Source organism: Cryptomeria japonica, chromosome 6, assembly GCF_030272615.1.
Source record: "Cryptomeria japonica chromosome 6, Sugi_1.0, whole genome shotgun sequence".
Classification (NCBI taxonomy): Eukaryota; Viridiplantae; Streptophyta; class Pinopsida; order Cupressales; family Cupressaceae; genus Cryptomeria; species Cryptomeria japonica.
Genome location: NC_081410.1, coordinates 181,541,499 through 181,564,842, shown reverse-complemented (window position 1 = coordinate 181,564,842; position 23,344 = coordinate 181,541,499). Strand labels below are relative to the sequence as shown.

The following is a 23,344-nucleotide window of genomic DNA, read 5'->3' as shown; positions in this document are numbered from 1 at the left end:
TCTGAGAGCAAAAACATTGGTTTGAGGGACCGTGTAAGATAGAGAACCATGGGACCATCCTTGGGAAGCTGAGCCATACTTCATGACTCCATAGCTTGCACCAAGAAGTCTTGTGGGTGTGTGAGCAAGGCTCCCTAGAGCTCCATTTTTCACATATTGAGTTCTATCGACTCGCTTTTCCCGCATACATCTACCAATACGCATATAACAATTCACAACTTGATACTCATCTAGTCCAAATTTAATTTCTACAATGTACCACATCCAGAACCTTTGCATCACTTCGTATTAACTTTGCATATCACACATCACTTCAAACTTGAATCATGCTCACATCCACATCTCATATTTGTCACACCTCATACTACACTACCTTATTCATTAAGCAATTAATTTTTCCTTTATATATCAATCGGATCTTCAATATTTTTTATAAGGTCGGCCTATAAAGTTATACCATGTATATTCACCATCGACCCCAAAAGAATCTATTCAACACATGCAGAATGAAAAAGAGATGTGTAAATACTTACAGCACGTCGACACACCTTCCAAAACTCTACAAAGGGATTCTACACTTCACCACACACAACCGTTCAGACCAAAACACATAAGTCAATTCATACCAATCTATTTTAGCTAAAACTTTCAATTTGGACCAGAATCATCTTTGCTTGATCAAACAACTTCAAATTCAGTGATTTCCACTACTCTAAACGATCTGTCCAATTGGGCGAGACTCTCTAGTCTATGGCCGCTCCTTTATGGTACTAGTTGTTGTTTTATCGAATTTGCTTCATTAATAGGTTCGCGATTCGACTTTGATCGTTACGGTTTGGTGCCAAGATCCAGTCCTAGGCAAGCCGACTTACTTATAACAGCCGGAACCGTGACCATGAAAATGGCTCCTTCTTTAGTGAGATTATATGAACAAATGCCTGAACCAAAATATGTAATTGCTATGGGAGCCTGTACTATTACAGGAGGAATGTTTAGTACAGATTCTTATAGTACCGTTCGCGGAGTAGATAAGTTAATTCCTGTGGATATCTATTTGCCGGGTTGCCCTCCTAAACCAGAAGCTATTATAGATGCTATAATAAAACTTCGTGAAAAAATAGCTCAAGAAATATCTGAAGATAGAAACGAGTTTCAACAAGGAAAGAGGTATTTCACTAGAAAACATAGGTTTCATTTTGGATCCAGTATTCTTATTGAAAATAAGGAGGAGAAGTTTTTTCATCAATCTTATGAATCTCGGTTTGAGTCGACTTTAGAGATAACTCCCAAAACATCTGAACCCATTTCAGAGATATCATACCCTTTAAAAAATTTGAAGAAAATACGAGAGGTTGCTGGCGAATGAATAATCGTTAGTAAAAAGTAACGAGCAGGAAATAAAAAATAAATTTTAAAAATTCCATTAGAAATGTCAAATCCTTATATAGATACTTTGACAATAAATAGTAATCAAATGCAAGGTCGATTATCTGCTTGGCTAGCCAAGCATAAGTTAGCTCATAGACCTTTGGGTTTTGATTACCAAGGCACAGAAGCATTACAGATCAAAGCCGAGGATTGGGTCTCTATAGCCGTTGCTCTATATGTTTATGGTTTTAATTATCTTTGTTCTCAGTGTGCTTATGATGTAGCACCAGGGGGTTCCTTAGCTAGTGTATATCATCTTACGAAAATAAACGATAATGCAGATCAACCCGAAGAGGTGTGTATAAAAGTATTTGTCCCAAGGGAAGATCCCAGAATCCCGTCTGTTCTACGTATTTGGAAAGGTGCTAATTTCCAGGAACGGGAATCTTATGATATGTTGGGAATATTTTATGAAAGTCATCCATGTCTAAAACGTATATTGATGCCAGAAAGTTGGATTGGGTGGCCTTTACGCAAAGACTATATTGCACCTGATTTTTATGAAATACAAGATTCTCATTGAGTGCAAAAAAAAAAAAAAGAATGAAATCCCAGTATGAAAAAAGTTTATGCACGTAGACATAGATCTATATGTATAGATCTATGTCTATCTATCTACATAGGTGATACATGTAAAAAAATAGAATATATATGTATATAAGAAAAGAATAAAATTAATGACTATTACTCGTGAATTCCATTTTTTTATGCAAAATAAAGTTTTCATATCCATTTTTTTATAATCTCATGCTTGTACTTCTACATTTGTCTAAGTCCATCTAATAAATAAAATAAATAATGTTTTCGTGTTCATCGGTGGTGTAACACACATTAGAAATGAGAGAAATGACCCTTATATCTCTCATATAAGCATGGGGAGATTTGAAATGATTATAGAAATCATTTTTGGGATCTCCCGTAAAAATAAATCAATATTAGCTGTGGCTCACATCCACAAATAACATTCAAAATAATATGAATTTGAATCAATTTGGATCTTTATTTCACAAAATTATCTATATGTTGATATTTTCAATTACTGGAATTTCAACTTATTATTTTCTGACCAAAGTGGTTGGACCCAAGTCTTCTAAATTTTTCTGACGCCGTAGAGGTCGGGTAACCAATTCAAGTACATCTCTTGCATTGGCAAACCCATGAATCTGAGCAAAAGTAAATTCAACTGACCATTTAGTACTAATTCCTCTTGCTTCTAGCGGGTTAGCATGAGCCATTCCCGTGATAGCTAAATCGGGTTGTAATTCGCGTATACGTCGTATTTGATTCGAATTATCTGGTTTCTCCACAATTCGTGGTATTGGTACGCGCATTTTCATACATGTATCTTGTAAAAGTGATAATTCAGCAGCTTGATATCGTTTATCCATATATGGAATGCCAATTTCATGAACAATCATTCCACATCTTATTAAGAATCTTGCTAGAGATACTTCTAGCAGATTATCTCCCATGAAAAAGACAGACTTATCACGTACCAAATCAAGATAATCCTTTAAACTTTCCCATATCCGTTCCTCCCTTTCCTCCAAACCTTGGGGTTCAATACCAAATATAGGACAAATCTTTTCAATCCAAGCACGCGTTCCGTCTGGACCGATAGGAAAAGGAGCTTCAATTAATTGACATTTTTTGCATCTTATCAAAGTTGTAGCTGTCCGGCTCAAAAATGGGTTAACACCACAAACATAAACTCCATCACCCAATGATGGAAGATCGGTGTATTTTTGAGCAGGTAACCAACCTGATACCTTGATGGATTGACGTTTTAATTCTAGATTTAGTTGAGAAGCCACATTGGACGGCAAAGATCCAAAAAGAACTAAGGAGGGGTGATTTGCATATTCAACCAATTCCTCTTTTTTTCTAGAATGAGAAATGAAAAAATTTTGTATAGTTTCTTTTCGTTCACGAACAGAGAATTCCGGTTCTGGACAACGATGTGCCATCGCAGCTAACACAGTATCTTCTCCTTGAGTAAAAGCATAATCGAGTCCATTCGCTCTTGCCACTAGAATTGGGATTCCAATTTCCCATTCTAGCTTGGGTGCCATACCTTCCAAATCCATTTTGATTATCTCTGTAGTACAAGTACCTATCCATATGATCACGCTGGGGTCTCTATCTTTTTTTATTCGAATACAAAGTTTTTTTAATCCTTCATAATCATTCAATTGAGCCGAGATATCTCCTTCTTCCAATTCTGCCATTGCATAGCGAGGTTCTGCAAAAATCATTACTCCAAGTGCATTTTGCAGAAAATAACCGCATGTCTTTGTACCCACAACTAAAAAGAAACTATCTTCAATCTTTTGATATAACCAAGATACACAGCTAATTGGACAAAAAGTATGATAATTACCTGTCTCACATTCGACAGTGAGAGTTTCATCAATTTTCACTGACATAAATGATTATAACTATGTTGATTAAATCGTCGTAAATCCAAGTAAATTTTCCTTATTATTTTTATGTTTCCCCTCATCAATAGGATTGAGATAAAGGTCAGAGAGCAAACTGAATAATTCCCGATCTGGAATCTCCTTTGGCACAATACCTTCTGGTTGGGACAATATTTGATCCGCTATGTCTAAATAATATTCACATACATAGTTAAGTGATGGTTCGGATCCAACCATTTCAAATAAGGTTTTGCCCTTTACTCTCGAAACTCGAATATCTTCAATAAGAGGTAACACTTCTATTACGGGCATTGGACAGGCTTCTACATATTTATTGATAAGATCTCTTTTAGATGTACGATTTCCAACCAAACCTGCTAATCGCAGTGGATGTGTACGAGCTTTTTCCCTGATAGAAGCAGTAATACGATTAGCTGCAAATAATGCATCAAATCCATTATCTGTAATAATGACACAATAATCTGCATAATTCAACGGAGCAGCAAAACCTCCACAAACCACGTCGCCCAATACATCAAATAATATTATATCATATTCGTAAAATGCATTTAATTCTTTTAACAATTTCACAGTCTCTCCTACCACATATCCCCCGCATCCGGCTCCTGCAGGCGGCCCCCCAGCTTCCACACAATCTACCCCTCCATAACCTTTATGAATGACATCTTCGGACCAAATATCTTCATAATGATAATCTTTGGACTGCAAAGTATCTATAATTGTAGGTATCAAAAATCCTGTCAGAGTAAAAGTACTATCATGTTTGGGATCACATCCAATCTGTAACACTTTTTCGCCACGTCTAGCTAGGGCAATTGAAATATTACAACTAGTGGTTGATTTACCAATTCCGCCTTTTCCATAAACTGCTATTTTCATCTTTTCATCTCCTTTTATTTCTTTTTTATCTTCCGAACTTGTGATTCGTTTGATCTAATTTTGAGTTGAACTTTGCCTTATTTATATTATATAATTGTAGCATGTTACATTGTTTGACATTGTTTTTTTTTTGTTTTTTTTTTTTTTAGCCCCCTCACATCTTAAACCTCATTCTCTCCTGAGTAAATGGAGGAAGCCAAGCAAAAGACCCTTCCTCCATTCCCAGATCAATGCAATTTTATTCATTAATTTGAAGCGGATGGAACTCCCCGCTAATTAAGAACTTAGTTCTCTTTATTCAAATAATAGAATAAAAAAACCAATTGACTGCATGGCAAATGATAAGAGGAGAAGATAGGTTTGGGATTCGATTTGGTTACTGCCTCCAAATGAATGCTTTTGTTATGTTATATGTGATGTCGTGTATGGTTATTTCAATGAATCGATGCAAAACCAAGGAAATAGTTTTGGAAAGATCCCAATCCTCCCATCGATTCAGTTTGTTCTTTTTTCAAATATCTCTATTTTATTATTAGATTTTGTTTTATGTATATAGCAACATACATACATAACATTTTTTATATGTATATACATATACACATAACATAATGTATCGTCAATCACTCATCATTTGATTCATGATAGAAAATCACAATGAATTGAATCCGGTCGATTTTTTTTACCGGGCGAACGACGGGGATCGAACCCGCGCGTGGTGGATTCACAATCCACTGCCTTAGAACCACTTGGCTACGTCCGCCCCAAACTAATTGACAGTCTCTGTCTACGGTCATTCCATTTCAAGAAGAATGGTTCTAAGCCCCGAAAATGAACTAATAATGAAACTATTATATTATTAGTTAGTTATGAACTCTTCAGTTCTGTTGGCAAGCTCTGACCGGACATCAAAGTGATGCATTGCAAGATAAATAACCTTCAATACAACTCTCGAGCAAGTTGGTTACATTTCTTTATTTGTTTGTTGTTTTGGGTATCCAATTTAAGATCTGAGCCGATACTTATTATTATTATTATTATTAATATGCATCCATGGCTGAATGGTTAAAGCACCCAACTCATAATTGGGAAGTCGCGGGTTCAATTCCTGCTGGATGCACAATAAAAGTTATTGTGCTCTGCTCGCAATAACTTTTAGTTTTATGACGGAAAAATTAGACGGAAAAAAGCAGTACCAAACCTTTCGGTTTTGGTACTGCTTTCTTTTTTGCTTTTCAAGGATTGAAAGACACTAACAATTCATCGGATTGAGTGATTAGCCGTCTATAGAATTAGCTTCAACAGCAGCTAGATCCAGAGGGAAGTTGTGAGCGTTACGCTCGTGCATCACTTCCATACCAAGGTTAGCACGATTAATGATATTGGCCCAAGTGTTAATTACACGACCTTGACTGTCAACAACAGATTGGTTGAAATTGAATCCATTTAAGTTGAAAGCCATAGTGCTGATGCCCAAAGCAGTAAACCAGATACCTACTACTGGCCAAGCAGCTAAAAAGAAATGTAGAGAACGGGAGTTGTTGAAACTAGCATATTGGAAGATCAATCGGCCGAAATAACCGTGAGCAGCTACAATATTGTAGGTTTCTTCTTCCTGACCAAATTTGTAACCTGCATTAGCAGACTCATTTTCGGTAGTTTCCCTGATCAAACTCGAAGTTACCAAGGAACCATGCATAGCACTAAATAGAGAGCCGCCGAATACGCCAGCTACACCTAACATGTGAAATGGATGCATAAGAATATTGTGTTCAGCCTGGAATACGATCATGAAATTGAAAGTACCAGAGATTCCTAGAGGCATACCATCAGAGAAACTTCCTTGACCAATAGGGTAAATCAAGAAAACAGCAGCAGCTGCTGCTACTGGAGCTGAATATGCAACAGCAATCCAAGGACGCATACCTAGACGGAAGCTAAGCTCCCACTCACGACCCATATAGCAAGCTACACCAAGTAGGAAGTGTAGAACGATTAGCTCATAGGGACCACCGTTGTATAGCCATTCATCAACAGAAGCTGCTTCCCAGATGGGATAGAAACATCCTATAGTTGCATTTTCCCTGAACATGGACATAAAATAGCTCTTGCAACAAAAACATCCAACCACCTAAAGAAATCAAAATATCAATCTTTCATAATCATCCTCTATAATACATAAATCCTACTAATACATATTTAATACAATGACAGACCACCACACGATGATATCAATTACCAAAGCAATCACCTAGAATGTTTGTACAATTTATAAACCAAATAGAAAGTCATCAGTCCTTCAAAAACACAACACAACAACTATGTTTTCCATCTAGAACACCTCTAGATAGATTCCATATATTCGCACAACATTTGTACACAATATATCCAAGCACAAGTCTGACACATTCATTCCAACATATCCGCATAATCCTAAAAGCACCTTATTCCAACATTATAGAAATTTGCCAACACACAAACATACACCTCTGCATCATATCACTTTTAGACCAACATCTAGATTAGTCATCAATCCACCAACAAGTTTTTCACCAATAATAGAACTTAACCAAATCACTACTCATTTCACTTCCAGACCACCAACAAGTTTGACATCAATAACAATAAAAACTCATGTGTGCAATAATCTCCCCCTTTGTCATTGATGGAAACACTTTCATATATACAAAATACTTCTCCCCCTATGACATCTAAGACAAAGGGAAGCCCTACTTTCCATGAAAAATAAATAATCACTTACAACATAGATCTCAAAATAGAAAATATCAGTTTATATACATGTACCTTCAAAAAATAGATCATCCAACAATTGTCCAAGAAACTATCAAACTCTATGCTCTATTACCGGGCCAAAAATCCTTAAATTATTTCTTTAATTCCACAAGAGAAGAATCCCATGAATCTAGTAGCATAAAGAATTGTACTATGACATGCACACTCAAGACACAAATTTACTATAGCATCAAAAATGTCAAAATTTTGCACACTCTTGTCAACCTTTTCAACATCTACAAGCAACTTGATAAAAAAAGATATTTGCAACTCCATTGCATCTTTAAGATCACAAAACTATCTCTTGTAGTCATCTCTTTGTCCTTGTCATAAAGATAACTGAGAATGGAGCTCTCAAATCTTAGATCTCATGACACCATTATTATCTCTATAAATATCAAACGAGTAGGCTAACTCAACAAGCTAAGACTCAATCAAATCTATCTCTTCCTTAAACTTATTAGTAGAAGTTGGTCACCTCAAACAATAGTGGTATAACCATGTAACATCATCAAATACCTTTCTGAAATTCTCCAAATTAAGTTTGAGATTCTATTCCCTTACACATTTTTTTGTCATCTTGTTATCCAAGTTCACTTTTGTACACAGTTCTTCTAAACTACTACTATTAGCACCCTCTGAAGCTATGCGCTTAGTAAGGAATTCCACTAGCACTTCCAAAAGTGATTTAGTAATATCATTATGAACAAGATTGTTCTTGAATAGATGTTTAGGCAATGCTTTCTTAATAACTTCCTAATCATGTGTAGGCACTGTAAGGTATAGATTACCAACATCATTCATACCACTAGACTACTTAATAAAATCAAGCACTTTGTCAACCTCAAGTGAACTTTCCCTAGAATATGTAGGGGAGGTCACCAATTTCTCAACATCCTCTTGTATATTATCCTTCTCTAGTTCACCTTCATCACACTCCACAACTATAGTATATGCACTATCCTTCTCAACCAGACTCAAATGTTCAAATTTCAATAACTTAGCAACAGAGGAAGATGCCTCTATAGATAAAGGTTCATTTTCTAGTTCTCTTTACCTTTGATGTACTCCCTTTAGAATTCATTCCAATCTCACCTACTTTCTTTCCACCACAATTTCTCATGATTTCATCAAATGTACCAAATCTCTCCTCACTCAAATCCTTAGGCAACTTAAAAAGAATCTCTACAATATCCATGCATTCATCATCAAGTACTTCATAGGAGATATTCCATGCCCATGAAGTTTGCGACACTAATGCCTCCATAAAAAGTTGTCCTTACCTGCCATGAAGGTAATCTCATCTCTATACCAATCTACAACATTCAATGAAATGCTAGTTTTGATAATCATCTCCTTCTAGAGATCCATGAAAAACTTACAATAAGCTTTACTGCTAGCATCCAACTTATCTAAATATTCTTTTATTTGAGCACCAACAAATGTGTCTTTTCTCCAAACAACATTTTTCCTCCTAAGCAATGCATTTAGGAAATAAAATACCAAACAGACAATAAGATATTCATACTGAAAAATGGTACGGTTTTTCATCCTTTGTCATACAAAGATTGTCTAGCAACTAATTCCTCAAGAGTTCACACAAATCATAGTCCCTGTGACCTCTTTTACCATTTTATAAGTAACATATGTGTTGTTATCGAGGAGGAAGATCCTTCCTGATTTCTAAAATAAACTATGTACAAAACTCACATTGTTGCATACCTTACACCCAAATCTATAATGCTATCAATTCGAAGGGCTCACTTGTCAAATACAAATCTAATTAGCTTATTCACTTCCTCATTCTTCATACATTTCAAAACAGGGACCTTTCTGGTAGAACACAAATTGGTTACATCCCTTAGGGATTCCTTCAAGATTAAATGTGGTTGATCCAACCACAATAAATCTTCATGCATTATGCTCAAAACAATTCTTAATACTCCATTAGACAACACGGGAAAATCACTCCATGTATCCAACCCCATGTGCCCTGGACTGCCATATTCAAATTTAAGCTTCTGCGAGTCATCAATCAAATGGGTTTTCCTAAAATCATTGAGTTTTCTTCATCCAAAGGAACATGAATGTAATAGTGAATATCTTCCTTGTGAACAACTTTAGCAAGAACAAGAGAAAAAGTGCAAACAGGGTTTTCCACCACGGGAATAAATGAATGAGTTTCAATTTAATAGGTCGAGGCTCAGCAAGAGTACTAATAATCTTAGAATTAGCCATTGAAAAAATCAAAATCTCAAAAATACCTTTGATTAACTATAGCAATGCATCCACTCCTTTCCAAATTCAATAACTCCTCAATTTCAAATGCACAAAAATCAACTTGAGAAAAAATATATATCCATAACTTAGGGTTTCCAAAAGTTCCTCAAAAAGTTGATACTTTGTACACCCAAAAACCTCAATAAATGTTCCAGACCAACAAATCCATTTCGAGACCACCAAAACTAGCTTCCTAATTTTTGTCATGCTAGAAGCAACTCATCATCTGAATTGTAAGGGGGCGCAAGGGAACTATGTTTAGTTCTCCCCCTCAGATATTGCTATCTAAATTAGTTTTCGAAAGAGGGGTCAGCACCCATAGTATGTGTGAATCAATCTTCACTCTTCTCTACAACTTTATGTTATGATTTCTTTACCCATGTCACCTTTATTTTCTCTTTCTCCTCATTGATATCAATTTTCTTCTCCGGGCCATTAGTTGTCTTAGTCCTTTTCCTATAGAATTTTGCAATATGTCTCATTTCAATATAGTTATAACATACCAGATTTTGTTGTGGTCCACTCTCATTCATTCTTCCATTCCCACTTCTTTCGAGACTCGCAAAATCCATTGAAAGATTGAACATCCCTACCAACACTTGAATTTTTATATCTATTCCAATTTATCCCACTTTTGCATTCACTTACTTTGTGCCCGAACTTATTGCAATAGAAACACTAACCATTAAAAGTTTCATTTCTGATTTGACTTATGTATTCACTAGCTCTACGTCCAAATCTATTGCATGAAAAATAATTACCATTAAAAGATGGGGAATACCTGGAAAGAATGGGAGGAGGTCTCCTGAAGTTCTTCAAGTTTCAGAAGCTTCAGAATTTCCAATCTAGAATGAAATCTTTCTAATCTTTATTAGGGTCCTTCAATTCATCCTTGACCTTTTCCTTTCCTTGTTCCTTTTTGATATATGTCTTAGATCATTCACCATTTTCAAAGACAAGTCTTCCTTTATCCTTATTCTATTTTTTTTTAAATTAAGCATTACATCAAGCACTTCACTTCCACCTCTTAGCTTCAAACCATTGTCAATTTGATCCTTTGCATCTTTTAGTTCCTTCTTAAACCTGATGACTTCTTCAAGTCTAGAGCATTTCTTTATTTTCTCATTGAGATTTATTTCAAATTCATCAATGAACTTATTTCCTTTATCAAGCAAGCTTCTCAAATAAGAAATATTTTCTAATGCCTTCTTGTGCCTTCTTGTGTTTTTCTATGCTTTCATCTAGGTCTACCAATACAGATCTTAATTCTCCTTCCATGTCAACAACTCTATCAACATCATCCCAATCACTCTAACCCATAGCATCCATGTCATTCAAATCTTCTCCAAACATAATGTTCAAAATCTCAAATCTACCTCAATTGAACTATCTCTTCAAGAACCTTGCTCTGATACCAATTGTTGAACACTATCAATGTTGAGAGGGAGGGTGAATCATCTTATACTAAAACTTGATCACATTAAAGCATTTATTTCATTGAGTCTTCATAGAATTCATCACATATGCATGAAAGTTAATAATAGAAACAATAAAAGCATCCACAAAATAACATGAAGATTTCTACATGTTAAAATCAAACTGGGAAAAACCATGGTGAGAATAAAACACAATATTTGTATTAAATGTTTACAATGATTTAGGCCATAGTTCAGGGAGCTCACTATTGTGGACTTGCAAGCTAAGGCACACAACCTTAGGGACGGATACAAATGAGGACTTGCATAGATAAAGACCACTTCTCCATAGCAAGATACAAATTACTTGTTCAAATACAACAAAGATAAGAAATTGAACTGTAAGAAGATAGAATCTACAAATATGCAGATAATAGTTCACAAATTAGTACTCATCTTATCCAACTTTCATTTATGCATTGTACCACATTTGGACCTTTGTATCACTTTATATTAAATTTGCATATCACACATCACTTCAAATTTGCATCATAATTGCATTCAAATCTCATATCTGTCACACCTCATACTACGCTACCTTATTCATTACTCAATTAATCTAGATCCTTCATATATCATTCGGATCTTCAATATTTTCTAGAAGGTTGACCTATAAAGATATAGCATGTATATTCACCATTGACCCCAAAACAATCTATTCAACACATTTGGAAGGAAAAAGAGACATGTAAATACTTACACCATGTCAATGCACCTTCCAAATCTCTCCAAAGGGATTCTACACTTCACTGCATGCAACCGTTTACACCAAAACACATAAGTCAGTTCATACCAATCACTTTTACCTTAAATTTTCAATATGAACCGAAAAAATAGCACTTGTGAACCATCACAAGAAGAAATATAACATACCATGGATCAACAATCAACAATCCACAACACCCTAGAGTACTAGCACTTTGAAGAAAGTAGTGCATTCCTTTGCTACATCCTGTAACTGCATTATCCCTTAATAGAGACATAAAATACCTATTGCAAGAAAAATATCTGACCAGCTGACGAAAGCAAAAGATCAATCTTTCATGATCATTCCTCTACAATACGTACATCCTTCTGATACATATCTAGTATAATCACAAACCACTAGACAATGATACTAATTACCATAGCAGTTACCCAAAATAGTTGTACAATTTTTGAACCAAACAAAAAGCCATCAGTCCTTCAGAAACATAACAAACAACTATATTTTCCATCCAAAACACCTCTAGATAGATTCCATATATCTTCACAATATCTATACATAATATATCCATACATAAGTCTAACACACTCATTCCAACATATCTGCATTATAGATATTTGCCAACCTACAACCATACACTTCTACACCATATCACTTTCAAACCAACATCCAGATTAGTAATCAATCCACCAACAAGTTTGTCACAATAGCATAACTTAACCAAATCACTTCTCATACAACTTCCGGACCAACATCTGAACCACCAACAATTTTGACATTAATGACAACGTAAACTCATATGTGGAACATGGAGTTGGTTAGAAAATGTACCACATGGACCTACCTATTTTGGCTTTTTCTAGCAACCACTTCAAACTTGTAAATCCCTATAAATCATATGTCTTCTATGTGGGTTTTAAGAGGAGCGAGGAAAATTATTCTTTGTAGGGTTATGTTATTAGATTTTCTCTAAAAGAACGAGATGTAGACTCCATGTAAAGGACATGAGCCTGCAAGTGTATTGTAATATTTTGTTGCAAATTATATATTGGTTTGATGCTTTGGAGTGTGGGGTTTTAACTCAAAAGTGTTTTTCCCATGTATATCAGTATGTTCTTATCTTGTATCTAAATTTCCTCTATTCTTCTTCTTTCATGTTTTTGAAGTGTTGATTTACATGTTGCTATGTTGCCTACATTTTCTAGATATACAAAGGTATCTTTCCTCTAAGGATTAAATGATGAGAAATTAACTATGCATGTTTCCACTTAAATGGCTTTGTAGTGTGTACTTGTATTAAGTTATTGAAATCTAATAACAAGAAAAACATAGGGTATTGAAGTTGCATACTAGTTTTCAGAGGTCTTTTTGGTTCATCTTTACTTTTCAATTACTCTACACTATACCTTATGAATCATCATTTCAAAAAAAGTATTCCTCTTTATGTGTTTGAGTTAAAATGGTTTATAAGATTTGAAAAGATGATTTTCACATTAAATGAATGAAAAAGAAATGTTTAACACAAAAAGTACACATTACATATAGTGTGATTGTCACTCTCTTGGACCTTTTAATTATATTTTATTAAAAGTCTCTGGCAAATGACTATGGAGGACAACATGTAATCTTTTTATGTCATCAAACTTGAAATTCCATTCCAAGTAATAAATAGTTATTCATATCTATTCTAGGTCAATGAAGATAACATATCAATATTAGGACTTTTAACATTTTGAGATATGCAAAAATAAATGTTGCAAGCTTTTAAACATTGTGCATAGTTAAGACAACTCTATTTTCTTTATTGCTTCAAAATTCTCAATTTCCACCTTAGTTTCAACCTTGAAAAGAGCATGTTTAAATTATGGCTTGGGAAATTTAGAGATTTCTTGTCAAAGATGAATTCTTATTTTTCTTCTTCTTGTTCTTGTGAGATCTTCTTATTCTTGAAAATCATATTCTTTGATACCAAACTTCATGGCTAAAGAACAAACAACCATATATGTGAGTATTTAGTTCCCAACTACAAGTCCTTGGATTTGTTAGACAATGTTTTCTTGAGGTTATCTCACCTTTTCTATATTATTTTCAAATGTAACTATTCTATTAACAAGATTGTCTCCATTATTTGAACATCTCTCTAAATCACTAGGTAGCAACTTTGTCCTTAATAGCCCATGTCACTATAATAAAAATAAAACCACAATTCTAGAATTCTCAAACTATTATAATTTGAAACGATCTTTAATACTAATATTATCTATAAATTCTTAGTTGATAATTATCTGATATAAATATTATATATCATTTTGCTAGAAGGTAAGATTTATGACAAAGATCTATTCTGATATATTCCTTTGGACCTTTCAATTCTATTTTGTTTTAAATCGTTGACCTGTGACTATGAGGGACAACATGCAATCTTTGTAAGTCATTGTTTAAAACTTCATTCCAAGGAATAAACAATTAGTTATATCTATTATAGGTCAATGAAGATAAAATATCAATATTAGGACATGTGACATTTCAAGACATGCAAAAGAAATGTTTTGAGCCTATAAACATCATGCACAGTTGAGGATACATCTATTTTTCTTTTATCCATTTATATAATATTTTAAAATTTAATTATGCGTCAAAATTCTTAATTTTCACGTCAGGTTCAACCTTGAAAGGAGCATGTTCAAAATTTAGCTTGGGATTAAAAGATTTATTGTCATCAATGAATTCTTATTTTTCTTCTTATTGTTCTTGGAGATTTTCTTCTTATTCTCAAGGACCCTCTTCTTTGATACCAAAATTATTGGCTAGGGAATAGACAACCACATCCATGAGTATTTAGTTCCTAGTTATAAGTTCTTGGAGGTTGAGCGTTGGCAATGTTTTCTTGATATCATATCATGTTTTCTATATTATTTTCAAGAACAATTATTCTTTTAGCAAGATTATCACTACTATTTTTACACATCTCTAAATCACTAGGTGGCAACTCTCTACTTAATAGATCATATCACCATCACAAAAATCAAAACACAATTCTAGAATTCTCAAAATATTATAATTTGGATCAAGTTGTCATACTGCTATGAGCTGTAAATTCTCAATCAAACTTATTTAAAATAAACATTATATATATCCTTGCTAAAAAGGTGAGATACATAACATACAATTTATAAACAAATCGATATTTTAGGAGAAAAAAATTGCATTAGAATTAGTTACAATCCTTAGTTATCTCCACCCAAACTAAAAATTCGATTTTATCTCCACCTAGACTAAAAATTCAACTTTATCACCATGGAAACAAAAAAATCCTTGCTAAGAAGATAAGATACATAACATACAATTTCCAAACAAATCAATATTTTACGAAAAAATAAATTACACAATAATTAGTTAAAATTTTCCATTATCTCCACCCAAACTAAAAAATCACTTGTATCTCCACCTAAACTAAAAATTCAACTTTATCTCCATCGAATGAATTACACAATCACAACATGCCTACCCAGTTCACCACAAGATTGACTTACAATTGTTTGTCGTAAGTTGATTCATTGACTTAGTGGTAGAGAATGTACTCTTGAAAGAGAGGCCACAAATACAAATTCCCTTAGAAATAAGATGTGCATGTCTTATTTGTAGAACAATTAGATGCCTCACGTAAATTTGTAACAGAATTACATGCCGCCCACAAGAAGTACACGTAGTCCACGCCGACAAATTTTCCAAAGAATTATAATTGTTTGTATATATATCCTCATAGAACATGATCTAGAATATTTCCCCGGACTCCAAACATAAAATTAAAAAAATGAATTTGGGGTAACGAAATAATTTAGTGAAGTGAATATAAGCGTAAAGAATGATTGAATAGAGGATGGGACAGTTTAGGATAAGCTTTAATTTAAGCAATAACAGGTGTGAATTGTCGCATAGTGGTACCGCCGCCGTTTAAAGCACTATAATTTTGTCTCCCACAACAAATATAAGTAACCTCGTTTAACCGACAATAAAAGGTTTGCCGGTCATTTCAGTCATATCGGAGCGTAGAAAACATTTGTTTAACCGTTTCTTGATTTATACACTTAGTATTACTCACCGTTTAACAAAACGTACCGGAATACGTTTGGCCGGCGTTTATAGGTGTGGGGTACTAAAACAAACCCTAGAAAATGTAATCTCTCGGTTTAAGTAAATGATAAATTAATTGACATAATTAAGTATTAAATGGAGAAGTTGAGTTTGAAAGGAGATGGATCACCCTAGTTGAGATGAGAATAAATGGTTTTTTTTTAAAGATTTTGTTATTTTATATTAATCGAAAAGATAATAATATATTATTTATATAACAGTGTGGTTCAAAACGACAGTACGGATTGACTAGCATGCGTGTTAGTCGCATGTTTTACACCATTGATTTTGCAATTAACAGCTGATTGACTAACCTATCGCTAACATGTTGTACGAAAGGTCCGTTTTGGACCCAGAATAGACACAGCCGGTAAAAATGTGTATCTTTAGAGGGATTAAATAAATGAAAATAAATATTTTGAAATAAAATTCAATTGACGAGAGTAGGGTTTATTTTGAAATTGATGTGATGTTAGGAGAGGATAGGATAGGATCTTTAATAGTCCACGATGCCAATAATCTATATATGGGTCTACAAATTACAGATGGCTTACACCCATATCGGATTACGCTACAAACAAGGCATACATGCCTTATCCCATGTGAGATTTGAAGTTGTGACCTCTCTTTCAAGAGCACAAGTTCTCCACCACTAGGACAACTCGAGCTATATAATAAAATTGAGAGAGATTAGGATTTACTTTGAAATTGATGTGATGTTGAGAGTTGTAATGTTGTGATAGAGAATTTAAAACTGAAATTCAAAATTAGGTTTGATTATTTATGTATGAAGTTTCTAGAGTCCATGAAAGTTTAGTTTGATGATTTATGGATTTGACTATGTTAGATTTTTTTCCATCAACATTTCAAACATGCTCCATGATCCATGATTAGGTTTGGTGTCAAAAATCCAATAATATTGAGACCTAAGAATTTGAGGATCTAAAATATGTTGCACTTGCAATATGGTTCACTTTGCACTATTCTCTTATGATAGTGTTAGTTTCATCCCAGATAGAAATATAACTTTTATGCTTATAGAGAATGTTTGCTTGGATGATATTTGTGTAGACAAATTAATGAGGTGTTAAGGACCACTATTTTGAGCCTATTCTATGTAGGAGGAAGTGTGAAATTTTATTTAATTAAAATCTTAGGTTTTGTTAACACTAGTATAGAGAGATAAAGGATAGTAATAGATTTATCGACGTAAATGGTGGAAATGAATGTTGTTGAGCTGATTTTTAAATGTTGTTAATGTTTAATGCATTTAGATTGGTGATTGTATTTAATAGATGCCTTTAGGTGAGATTTGCTAATGAAGTTGACAGTGGTATTTCATATAGATTATTGATTGTTACCAATCTATAATGCTAGTGGATGATATATTTAAATACTCTTTAAATGCATGATCTTATTAATTGTGTGTGAAATGTTTCTAAGATATTGTTATATATGCTACCTTTAATACACAGTTTAGAACATTTTGAAAGTAAAAGAGTTGATCTTAAATATAAGATTTGAAAATTTAAAAAAAAGACATCTAAATCTAATTAATAAATAAAAATAAACATTAAAACATCTACACAATTCTATATAAAACATAACTAGCAATTTCACTTTGGTGTGCAATGGGTACAATGAAGAGGTGTGGAAGCTCAATTGGAGAAAAATTCGATCTATTTTTTGCATAATTTATTTAGTACATAAGGTATGTTGAACACGCCACATGATTGAGAAAGGGGGTGAATTAGTCTAGACCTTAAAACAACTTATTATCCTTGAAGTTACTTCAAACCACGATTAACCTATCACTACAATTATGAAACATGAAAGTACAAAGCACAACACACACACACAAGAACAACAGATTTATGGGGAAAGCCCAAGAAGGGAAAAAACGCAATAAGAATCACACTCAATATATGACTAACTGATTACATTATTTTAGGCTCAAGGCCAAGAAGCTCACTACACCTGATTGGACTTACACAACCTTAGGGAAGGATACAAAGCACTTGCATTATTAAAGTGCATTGCTCCAAGGAAAGATACAAAGAACTGTACAGGCTACCAAAGGACTCACTATCTTCCAACAAGTACAAGGAATAATGAATTGTAATGAACAAGATCCCTTGATCATGAAACTGTACTTGAACCACTATGTCAGGCGAACAATATCATGGTAAACATCTCTAACTTCAGTCACTGTCTCAACACACTGTCGTAATGATTATCAAAGCTCATCACAAACTAAAATTCACACTTCTATTGCTTGCATATCATTCATACCCAATTCACAACAATCCATAGTCCAAATCACACATTCGCACTTCCATTTATGCAAGGTTATGTTGGATATTGTTGATAGCATGAGATTGTATGGTTGTCATTGATGTCAAACTTGGTTATCTAGATGGATGTTGGTCCAGATATGCTCTTGGTTGTTGTGGAATTATGTTTTGTGTTGTAGTTTAATGGTTTTGGTGTTGGTTGTTTTATCTTGTATTCAGGGTGGTCCATAAATCTTTTGGTGCCCTCCAGATATGTTGCTAATTGTGTTGCGGCTTAGTGGATCATATTATTTTGGTTTGGATATGTGTTGGAAGATGCGTTGAGATGTTAATTTAGGTCTCACCATGGTGTGTGGAGATCCATATTGAATATTTTGCATCAGAAGTGGTTATGTGTTGACTGGTTGATTATGTCTACACATTATGTTTGGTAACCCCTTTCGAGTAGGTGTTAGCATGTGTGGATTGTTGGATCAATCGTGCAAGGATGTTTTGCAATATATTTTGGTTCCCTCTTTCTCCTGTAGTGGACCAATTTAAGTATTTTAGGTTTAGGTGGCTTATTTTCTGTAATATTGCTTATTCTATTTTGGCGTACTCGTAATTGGGATTTCAATGTTGTATCTCATATTTTAAGATGTGTGGATGGATGGATTGTAGTATGGATGAAAAGTGCATTGTGTGAGAAGTGTATGTACATGATTTTCAAGTAGATTTGAGTTTGTGGTGATGCAAAAGTCAATTTGAGAAGAGCTTTAAGGTGATACATTTTTCAAGACAATGTATTGTGACAGTGAAGATTATCAGAGATGTTTACCATGATTTTGATCATTCGATTTGGTTGTTCAAGGACAATTTCATGTTCGGGAGAATCCTTCTCAATTTCAATTCAGCTATTTTATTCATGTTGTTGACTGACAGTGAGTCCTTTGGCAATGATTTGTATCTTGTCCTGAGGAAGTGATCTTCAGTTGAACAAGTCCTCTTTGTATTTTGCTTAAGGTTGTGCATCTTAGTTCTGCAAGTCCTTCAGGTGTTGGTACTCCTTGGCACTAAGCCTAAAATGTTGTATACATTGATATTCATATTGTGAGTTAGATTCTCACTATTTTTTTTCCTTGTTTGGGTTTTCCACGTAAATCTAGTGTTCATGTGTTGATGGTTGATGTTTATGTGTTGATGATTAATTTTTTATTGCTAAGGTAATGGTGTTTAATAATAAACTATATTGAAGTTTCAGACTAATTCACCCCAACCCCCCCCCCCCCACCCCTCAGTTCTATCAGGTATTCAATAATTGGTATCAGAGCAAGGATCCTCTTTGAAAAGATTAACCACTTGAGGTAGATCTAGAGATGGTGTAGGACCTTTATATTAAAGCAATGATGTTTAATGGAACAAATTTTACTTATCGGGTGGAAATATTGGATTCTTACATGGAATCTGGGAGATTATCCAAACATGTTATCAACATCCTCTAGATCAATCATCAACTCTGGATGAAATTAAGGCTCGGGAGACAAATGCAAAAGCTAGAACAATACTTATTAGTTTTCTTAGTGAATAAATGTTTGACAAGGTTAAAGGAATGAAAGAAGTTAAGAGATTCTAGAACAAGTTGTGTTATGCATATGAAGGTGATTTGAAGACCCAAAAAGCAAGACTTTTGAACCTAAAGTAGAAATTTGAAGGTTTCAGAATGGTTGATGATGAAAGTGTTGAGAGCAAAATACGTAGAGTGAATGATACCATGAAGCTATCTGAGCTATTGGTGGAATGCTAGAAGAAAGTGATCTCATCATAAAGATCTTATTTACATTGATCAAACCCTACAAATCAAACAAGTGTGCTATTCAAGAATGTCATGACCTGAATAACTACACTATTGATTAGCTTATCAGAATATTATTTGTCTATGAAATTGGAGAGATAGAAGATATAAAATCCTATTGAAGAGAAGTATCATTTAATGTTTCAAGGATATCAAGAAATTAACCGGAAATCAGTGAGAACCTGGATGGGATTGAAGGGAACTTTATAGGAAGACTAAAGAGAGGAACTAGAAAGTGAAAAGGTAAGTTGCCCATGAAATGCTTTAATTATGGAAGAATTGGTCATTATGATTCTAAATGTATATATAAAGAAGACTACAAAAAATATGATTATGATGAAAAGAAAAGTAGATACAAAAGACATGTTTTAAGAAAAATAACAAATAACAGAGATAAAGGGAGAAAGAACTTTTTCTCTGTGGAGGCTCATTCATCTGAAGAAGAAGATGTTGAAGACTCAATTGAAGAATCTTTATTCCTAGTTATAGAACAAAAGAATCAAGATAGTCGGAAGAGAAGACAACACTGTTGTGATGTTGGGAAAAGGTGAATGATGGAGATATAGAGAGGAAAGCTTTTCTTCCCTCCGAGGAGAGATAAAAGTTTCACTTCGGATTTCTCATGAAACACATTTTCCACATTACATTGGAAGAGGGGGGAAATACACTAGATTCAACCTCCAAAGAAAGAGACTGAATTCTGAGTGATGGTAAGTTAATCCCCTCTTCTGAGATTGAGATTTGAATTGATTAAATTGTGTACTTATGATTAAGTGTAAAGTGACAAAGATCTGATTATAACTCAAGATAGAAGCATAGGATGAAGTTGTGCACCTGGATCTAGTAATAATCTGTCGAAACAAAGTTTCCCAGCGAATTTGGGGAAAAGTTACCTAGACTGTGGCGGGAATGTACACGGTCCTCCAAAAAATCTGCGAAACAAAAAGGGTTTTTTTGCCTCTGCAAATGGAGCCCTAATCCAAAAGTACAATTGTGCACCTGCAACCTACACACAAAAAAGAGAGGGAAATGTGTTGGGATTGGGAGTTTGTCTTCAGGTCAAACCCTCATTTTGGAATTAACCAAATGATGAAAGAAAGTACTTGCAAGTAAATGTAAATGAAAGACTGTAATGTAAATCACCTCAAGGGAAGTTGTGATAGAAATGTTGATAGAATTGCTTGTATGAAGTTGAATGTTGGAATGAATATCCTCTTCAATGGTTGAATCTTTGACTTGAATGCAACACCTAACCTTGAAGGGAGACTTGAGAATGCTCAATGCTGGAAAGGAATGCTTGAATGCTCTTGAATGTGTGATCTTATGTATATGTGTTATGCTTCTTCAACTCCTCTGATCGTTGAACTTATGCAAATGAGAGGGAAATGCGAGTTAAATACTTGTCAATTAGGTTTAATTGACTAATATTTCATCGCAGGTCGACACTGGGAGAGTCTTCCCTCTCAATGTGCAACCTGCAAAGCACATTTGAAAAGAGTACTGCCCCAAAATGGGGCAAAGGACAAGGGTCCCACACCCCTTTCCTGCCCTTTTTTGTAGGACAGGATGCAGTTTAGGCAGTGTGGAGGGCAAGCAAGATGTGGTTCTCAGGCGTCGAGCAAGTCTCCGGTATCCAATCAGGCTTAGGTATTTGAATTGCATGTGTGAGGACCCTAATGTGGGCGACAATTGCAAGGGTCGCAATTTCATGACACTACATTTAGTCCCCACTTTAGCGAGAGTATAAGCGTATGCCAATACTATTGGTAAAGTACAAGGAAACAAGATTGAAAGACTTCTACCATGTCAAGGAGGCAAGATGCACCAAGCCCCTAGTGGACTTAGGATCTTACGACATCGATTCACAAAGTAAAAGGGAAGATCAAGAAGGGAAAACCATGACTACAAGTAGCAAGGTTCCCCTCACTATGAGTCACGAAAAGGATACCAAAATTATGAAGCAAAGCCAAGTTCACTAAATAATTCTCAGTATCGAAAAGGAAAGTATGAGAAGAGCATATGCCCCCACATTAAAGAGATCACACACATTTTATCAAGAGTGATTTCTTTAGGGTAGGATACACCCAAGAGAGAGAGAAGAGAGGGAGCACGTTATCGCAAGGATTTAGCCCCCCAAGTGAGGAATAAACCCAAGGATAAAGAACACAAAACACAATGTAGGAGGTAGTTTCACTTTCCTCGGGGTCAATATGTTGTATGATAACTCATGTATATCATATATGTATATGTGCATATAATAATTGTCATTCCCCAAAGAAGGACACTGCCTTGGAAGAAAGGGAAGAGAGGATGTCTTTCAAGTCAACATGAAAGAGACCAAAAGAGATCTCAATGCTTTGCATCATCCCCAAATAGACACTAAGGGAAAAAAATGGAAGAATAGGGACACATATAGAATAATGGTCACAAAAGAGCAAGAAAGGAGAGAGAGAGAAGATCTACAGTGCTAATATTGATAATCTAGCACAACATCCGCCTCCCAATCTTTCTGATCACTATTTTGGGAAGGCAAGAAACATGCCAAAGGAGCGACATCAAGCACAGCAGATGGAGCTATCACAAGATCCAAACAAGGATTATGCTCATGTGGTAAGTCACTTTGTTCGATTCTAGGAGCTAGGATAGGGGTTTATGAAAATTAGTTGATAAATGCTTGTCCACATCAACATATTCATAATCATTATCAAAAGCATTAGGAGTTGTATTGCCATCATGAATAACATTTTCACTCATTTCTTCATCAAAATTTAGAGAAAGAGGAGCAAGAACACGAATAGGAGTAAAACCATCACATGTTTTGTGCAACTTAGGATTTGGAGATGTAGGTTGAACATCTTGCTTAGGAGAAAAGGGAATCATGTCAATTGTTGGAGTTTTGGAAGATGGAATAGTTTGAGGGACAACTTCACAAGCTCAAACACAGTGTATTCGTCAGCGTTCTCTCGCACAATGATTCCATCGATTCTTAGTGGAAGGCTGAGAAGGAGAAGGAACATTTGAAAAAGTAGGAATGTTTTCCTTTTTTATAGTTGAAGGTTTAGGTTGAGATCTTTTAGGTTGGACAA

General features: G+C 34.6%; 4 protein-coding genes and 2 non-coding genes across 6 annotated transcripts in view; 2 read left to right on the top strand and 4 right to left on the bottom strand.

The window, feature by feature from the left end:
- Positions 1–758: 758 nt before the first annotated feature.
- On the top strand, positions 759–1,977 carry LOC131077595 (NAD(P)H-quinone oxidoreductase subunit J, chloroplastic-like). The gene is made up of 3 exons (XM_058015117.2): positions 759–1,167; positions 1,232–1,233; positions 1,653–1,977. The coding sequence occupies exons 1-3, from the start codon at positions 896–898 to the stop codon at positions 1,949–1,951; spliced, it is 573 nt and encodes a 190-aa protein (XP_057871100.2). The 5' UTR covers positions 759–895; the 3' UTR covers positions 1,952–1,977.
- Positions 1,978–2,203: 226 nt separating this feature from the next.
- On the bottom strand, positions 2,204–3,881 carry LOC131077606 (light-independent protochlorophyllide reductase subunit N-like). The gene has a single exon (XM_058015128.2). It carries the CDS (start codon positions 3,852–3,854, stop codon positions 2,484–2,486), a length of 1,371 nt encoding a protein of 456 aa, XP_057871111.2. The 5' UTR covers positions 3,855–3,881; the 3' UTR covers positions 2,204–2,483.
- LOC131077608 (light-independent protochlorophyllide reductase iron-sulfur ATP-binding protein-like) lies at positions 3,876–4,850 on the bottom strand. The gene has a single exon (XM_058015129.2). The coding sequence runs from the start codon at positions 4,746–4,748 to the stop codon at positions 3,876–3,878; it is 873 nt and encodes a 290-aa protein (XP_057871112.2). The 5' UTR covers positions 4,749–4,850.
- Positions 4,851–5,433: 583 nt separating this feature from the next.
- On the bottom strand, positions 5,434–5,508 carry TRNAH-GUG (transfer RNA histidin (anticodon GUG)). Its single transcript has one exon. It is a non-coding gene; the product is annotated as a tRNA-His (tRNA).
- A 284-nt stretch (positions 5,509–5,792) lies between these two features.
- Positions 5,793–5,865, top strand: TRNAM-CAU (transfer RNA methionine (anticodon CAU)). Its single transcript has one exon. It is a non-coding gene; the product is annotated as a tRNA-Met (tRNA).
- The window catches only part of LOC131077638 (photosystem II protein D1-like), a 114,607-nt gene continuing 97,076 nt past the window's right edge, over positions 5,814–23,344 (bottom strand). Inside the window, exons 3-4 of the mRNA XM_059221996.1 lie at positions 6,941–6,996; positions 5,814–6,829 (exon numbers count right to left, since the gene is read on the bottom strand). Coding sequence (XP_059077979.1) covers positions 6,022–6,829; positions 6,941–6,996 — 864 coding nt within the window. The 3' untranslated portion in view covers positions 5,814–6,021. The remainder of the gene's footprint in view (positions 6,830–6,940; positions 6,997–23,344) is intronic.

Bases quoted from the DNA above. Each gene is read 5' to 3' on its own strand.
- LOC131077606 (XM_058015128.2), bottom strand. From the start codon at position 3,854: ATGTCAGTGAAAATTGATGAAACTCTCACTGTCGAATGTGAGACAGGT.
- LOC131077608 (XM_058015129.2), bottom strand. From the start codon at position 4,748: ATGAAAATAGCAGTTTATGGAAAAGGCGGAATTGGTAAATCAACCACT.
- LOC131077595 (XM_058015117.2), top strand. From the start codon at position 896: ATGAAAATGGCTCCTTCTTTAGTGAGATTATATGAACAAATGCCTGAA.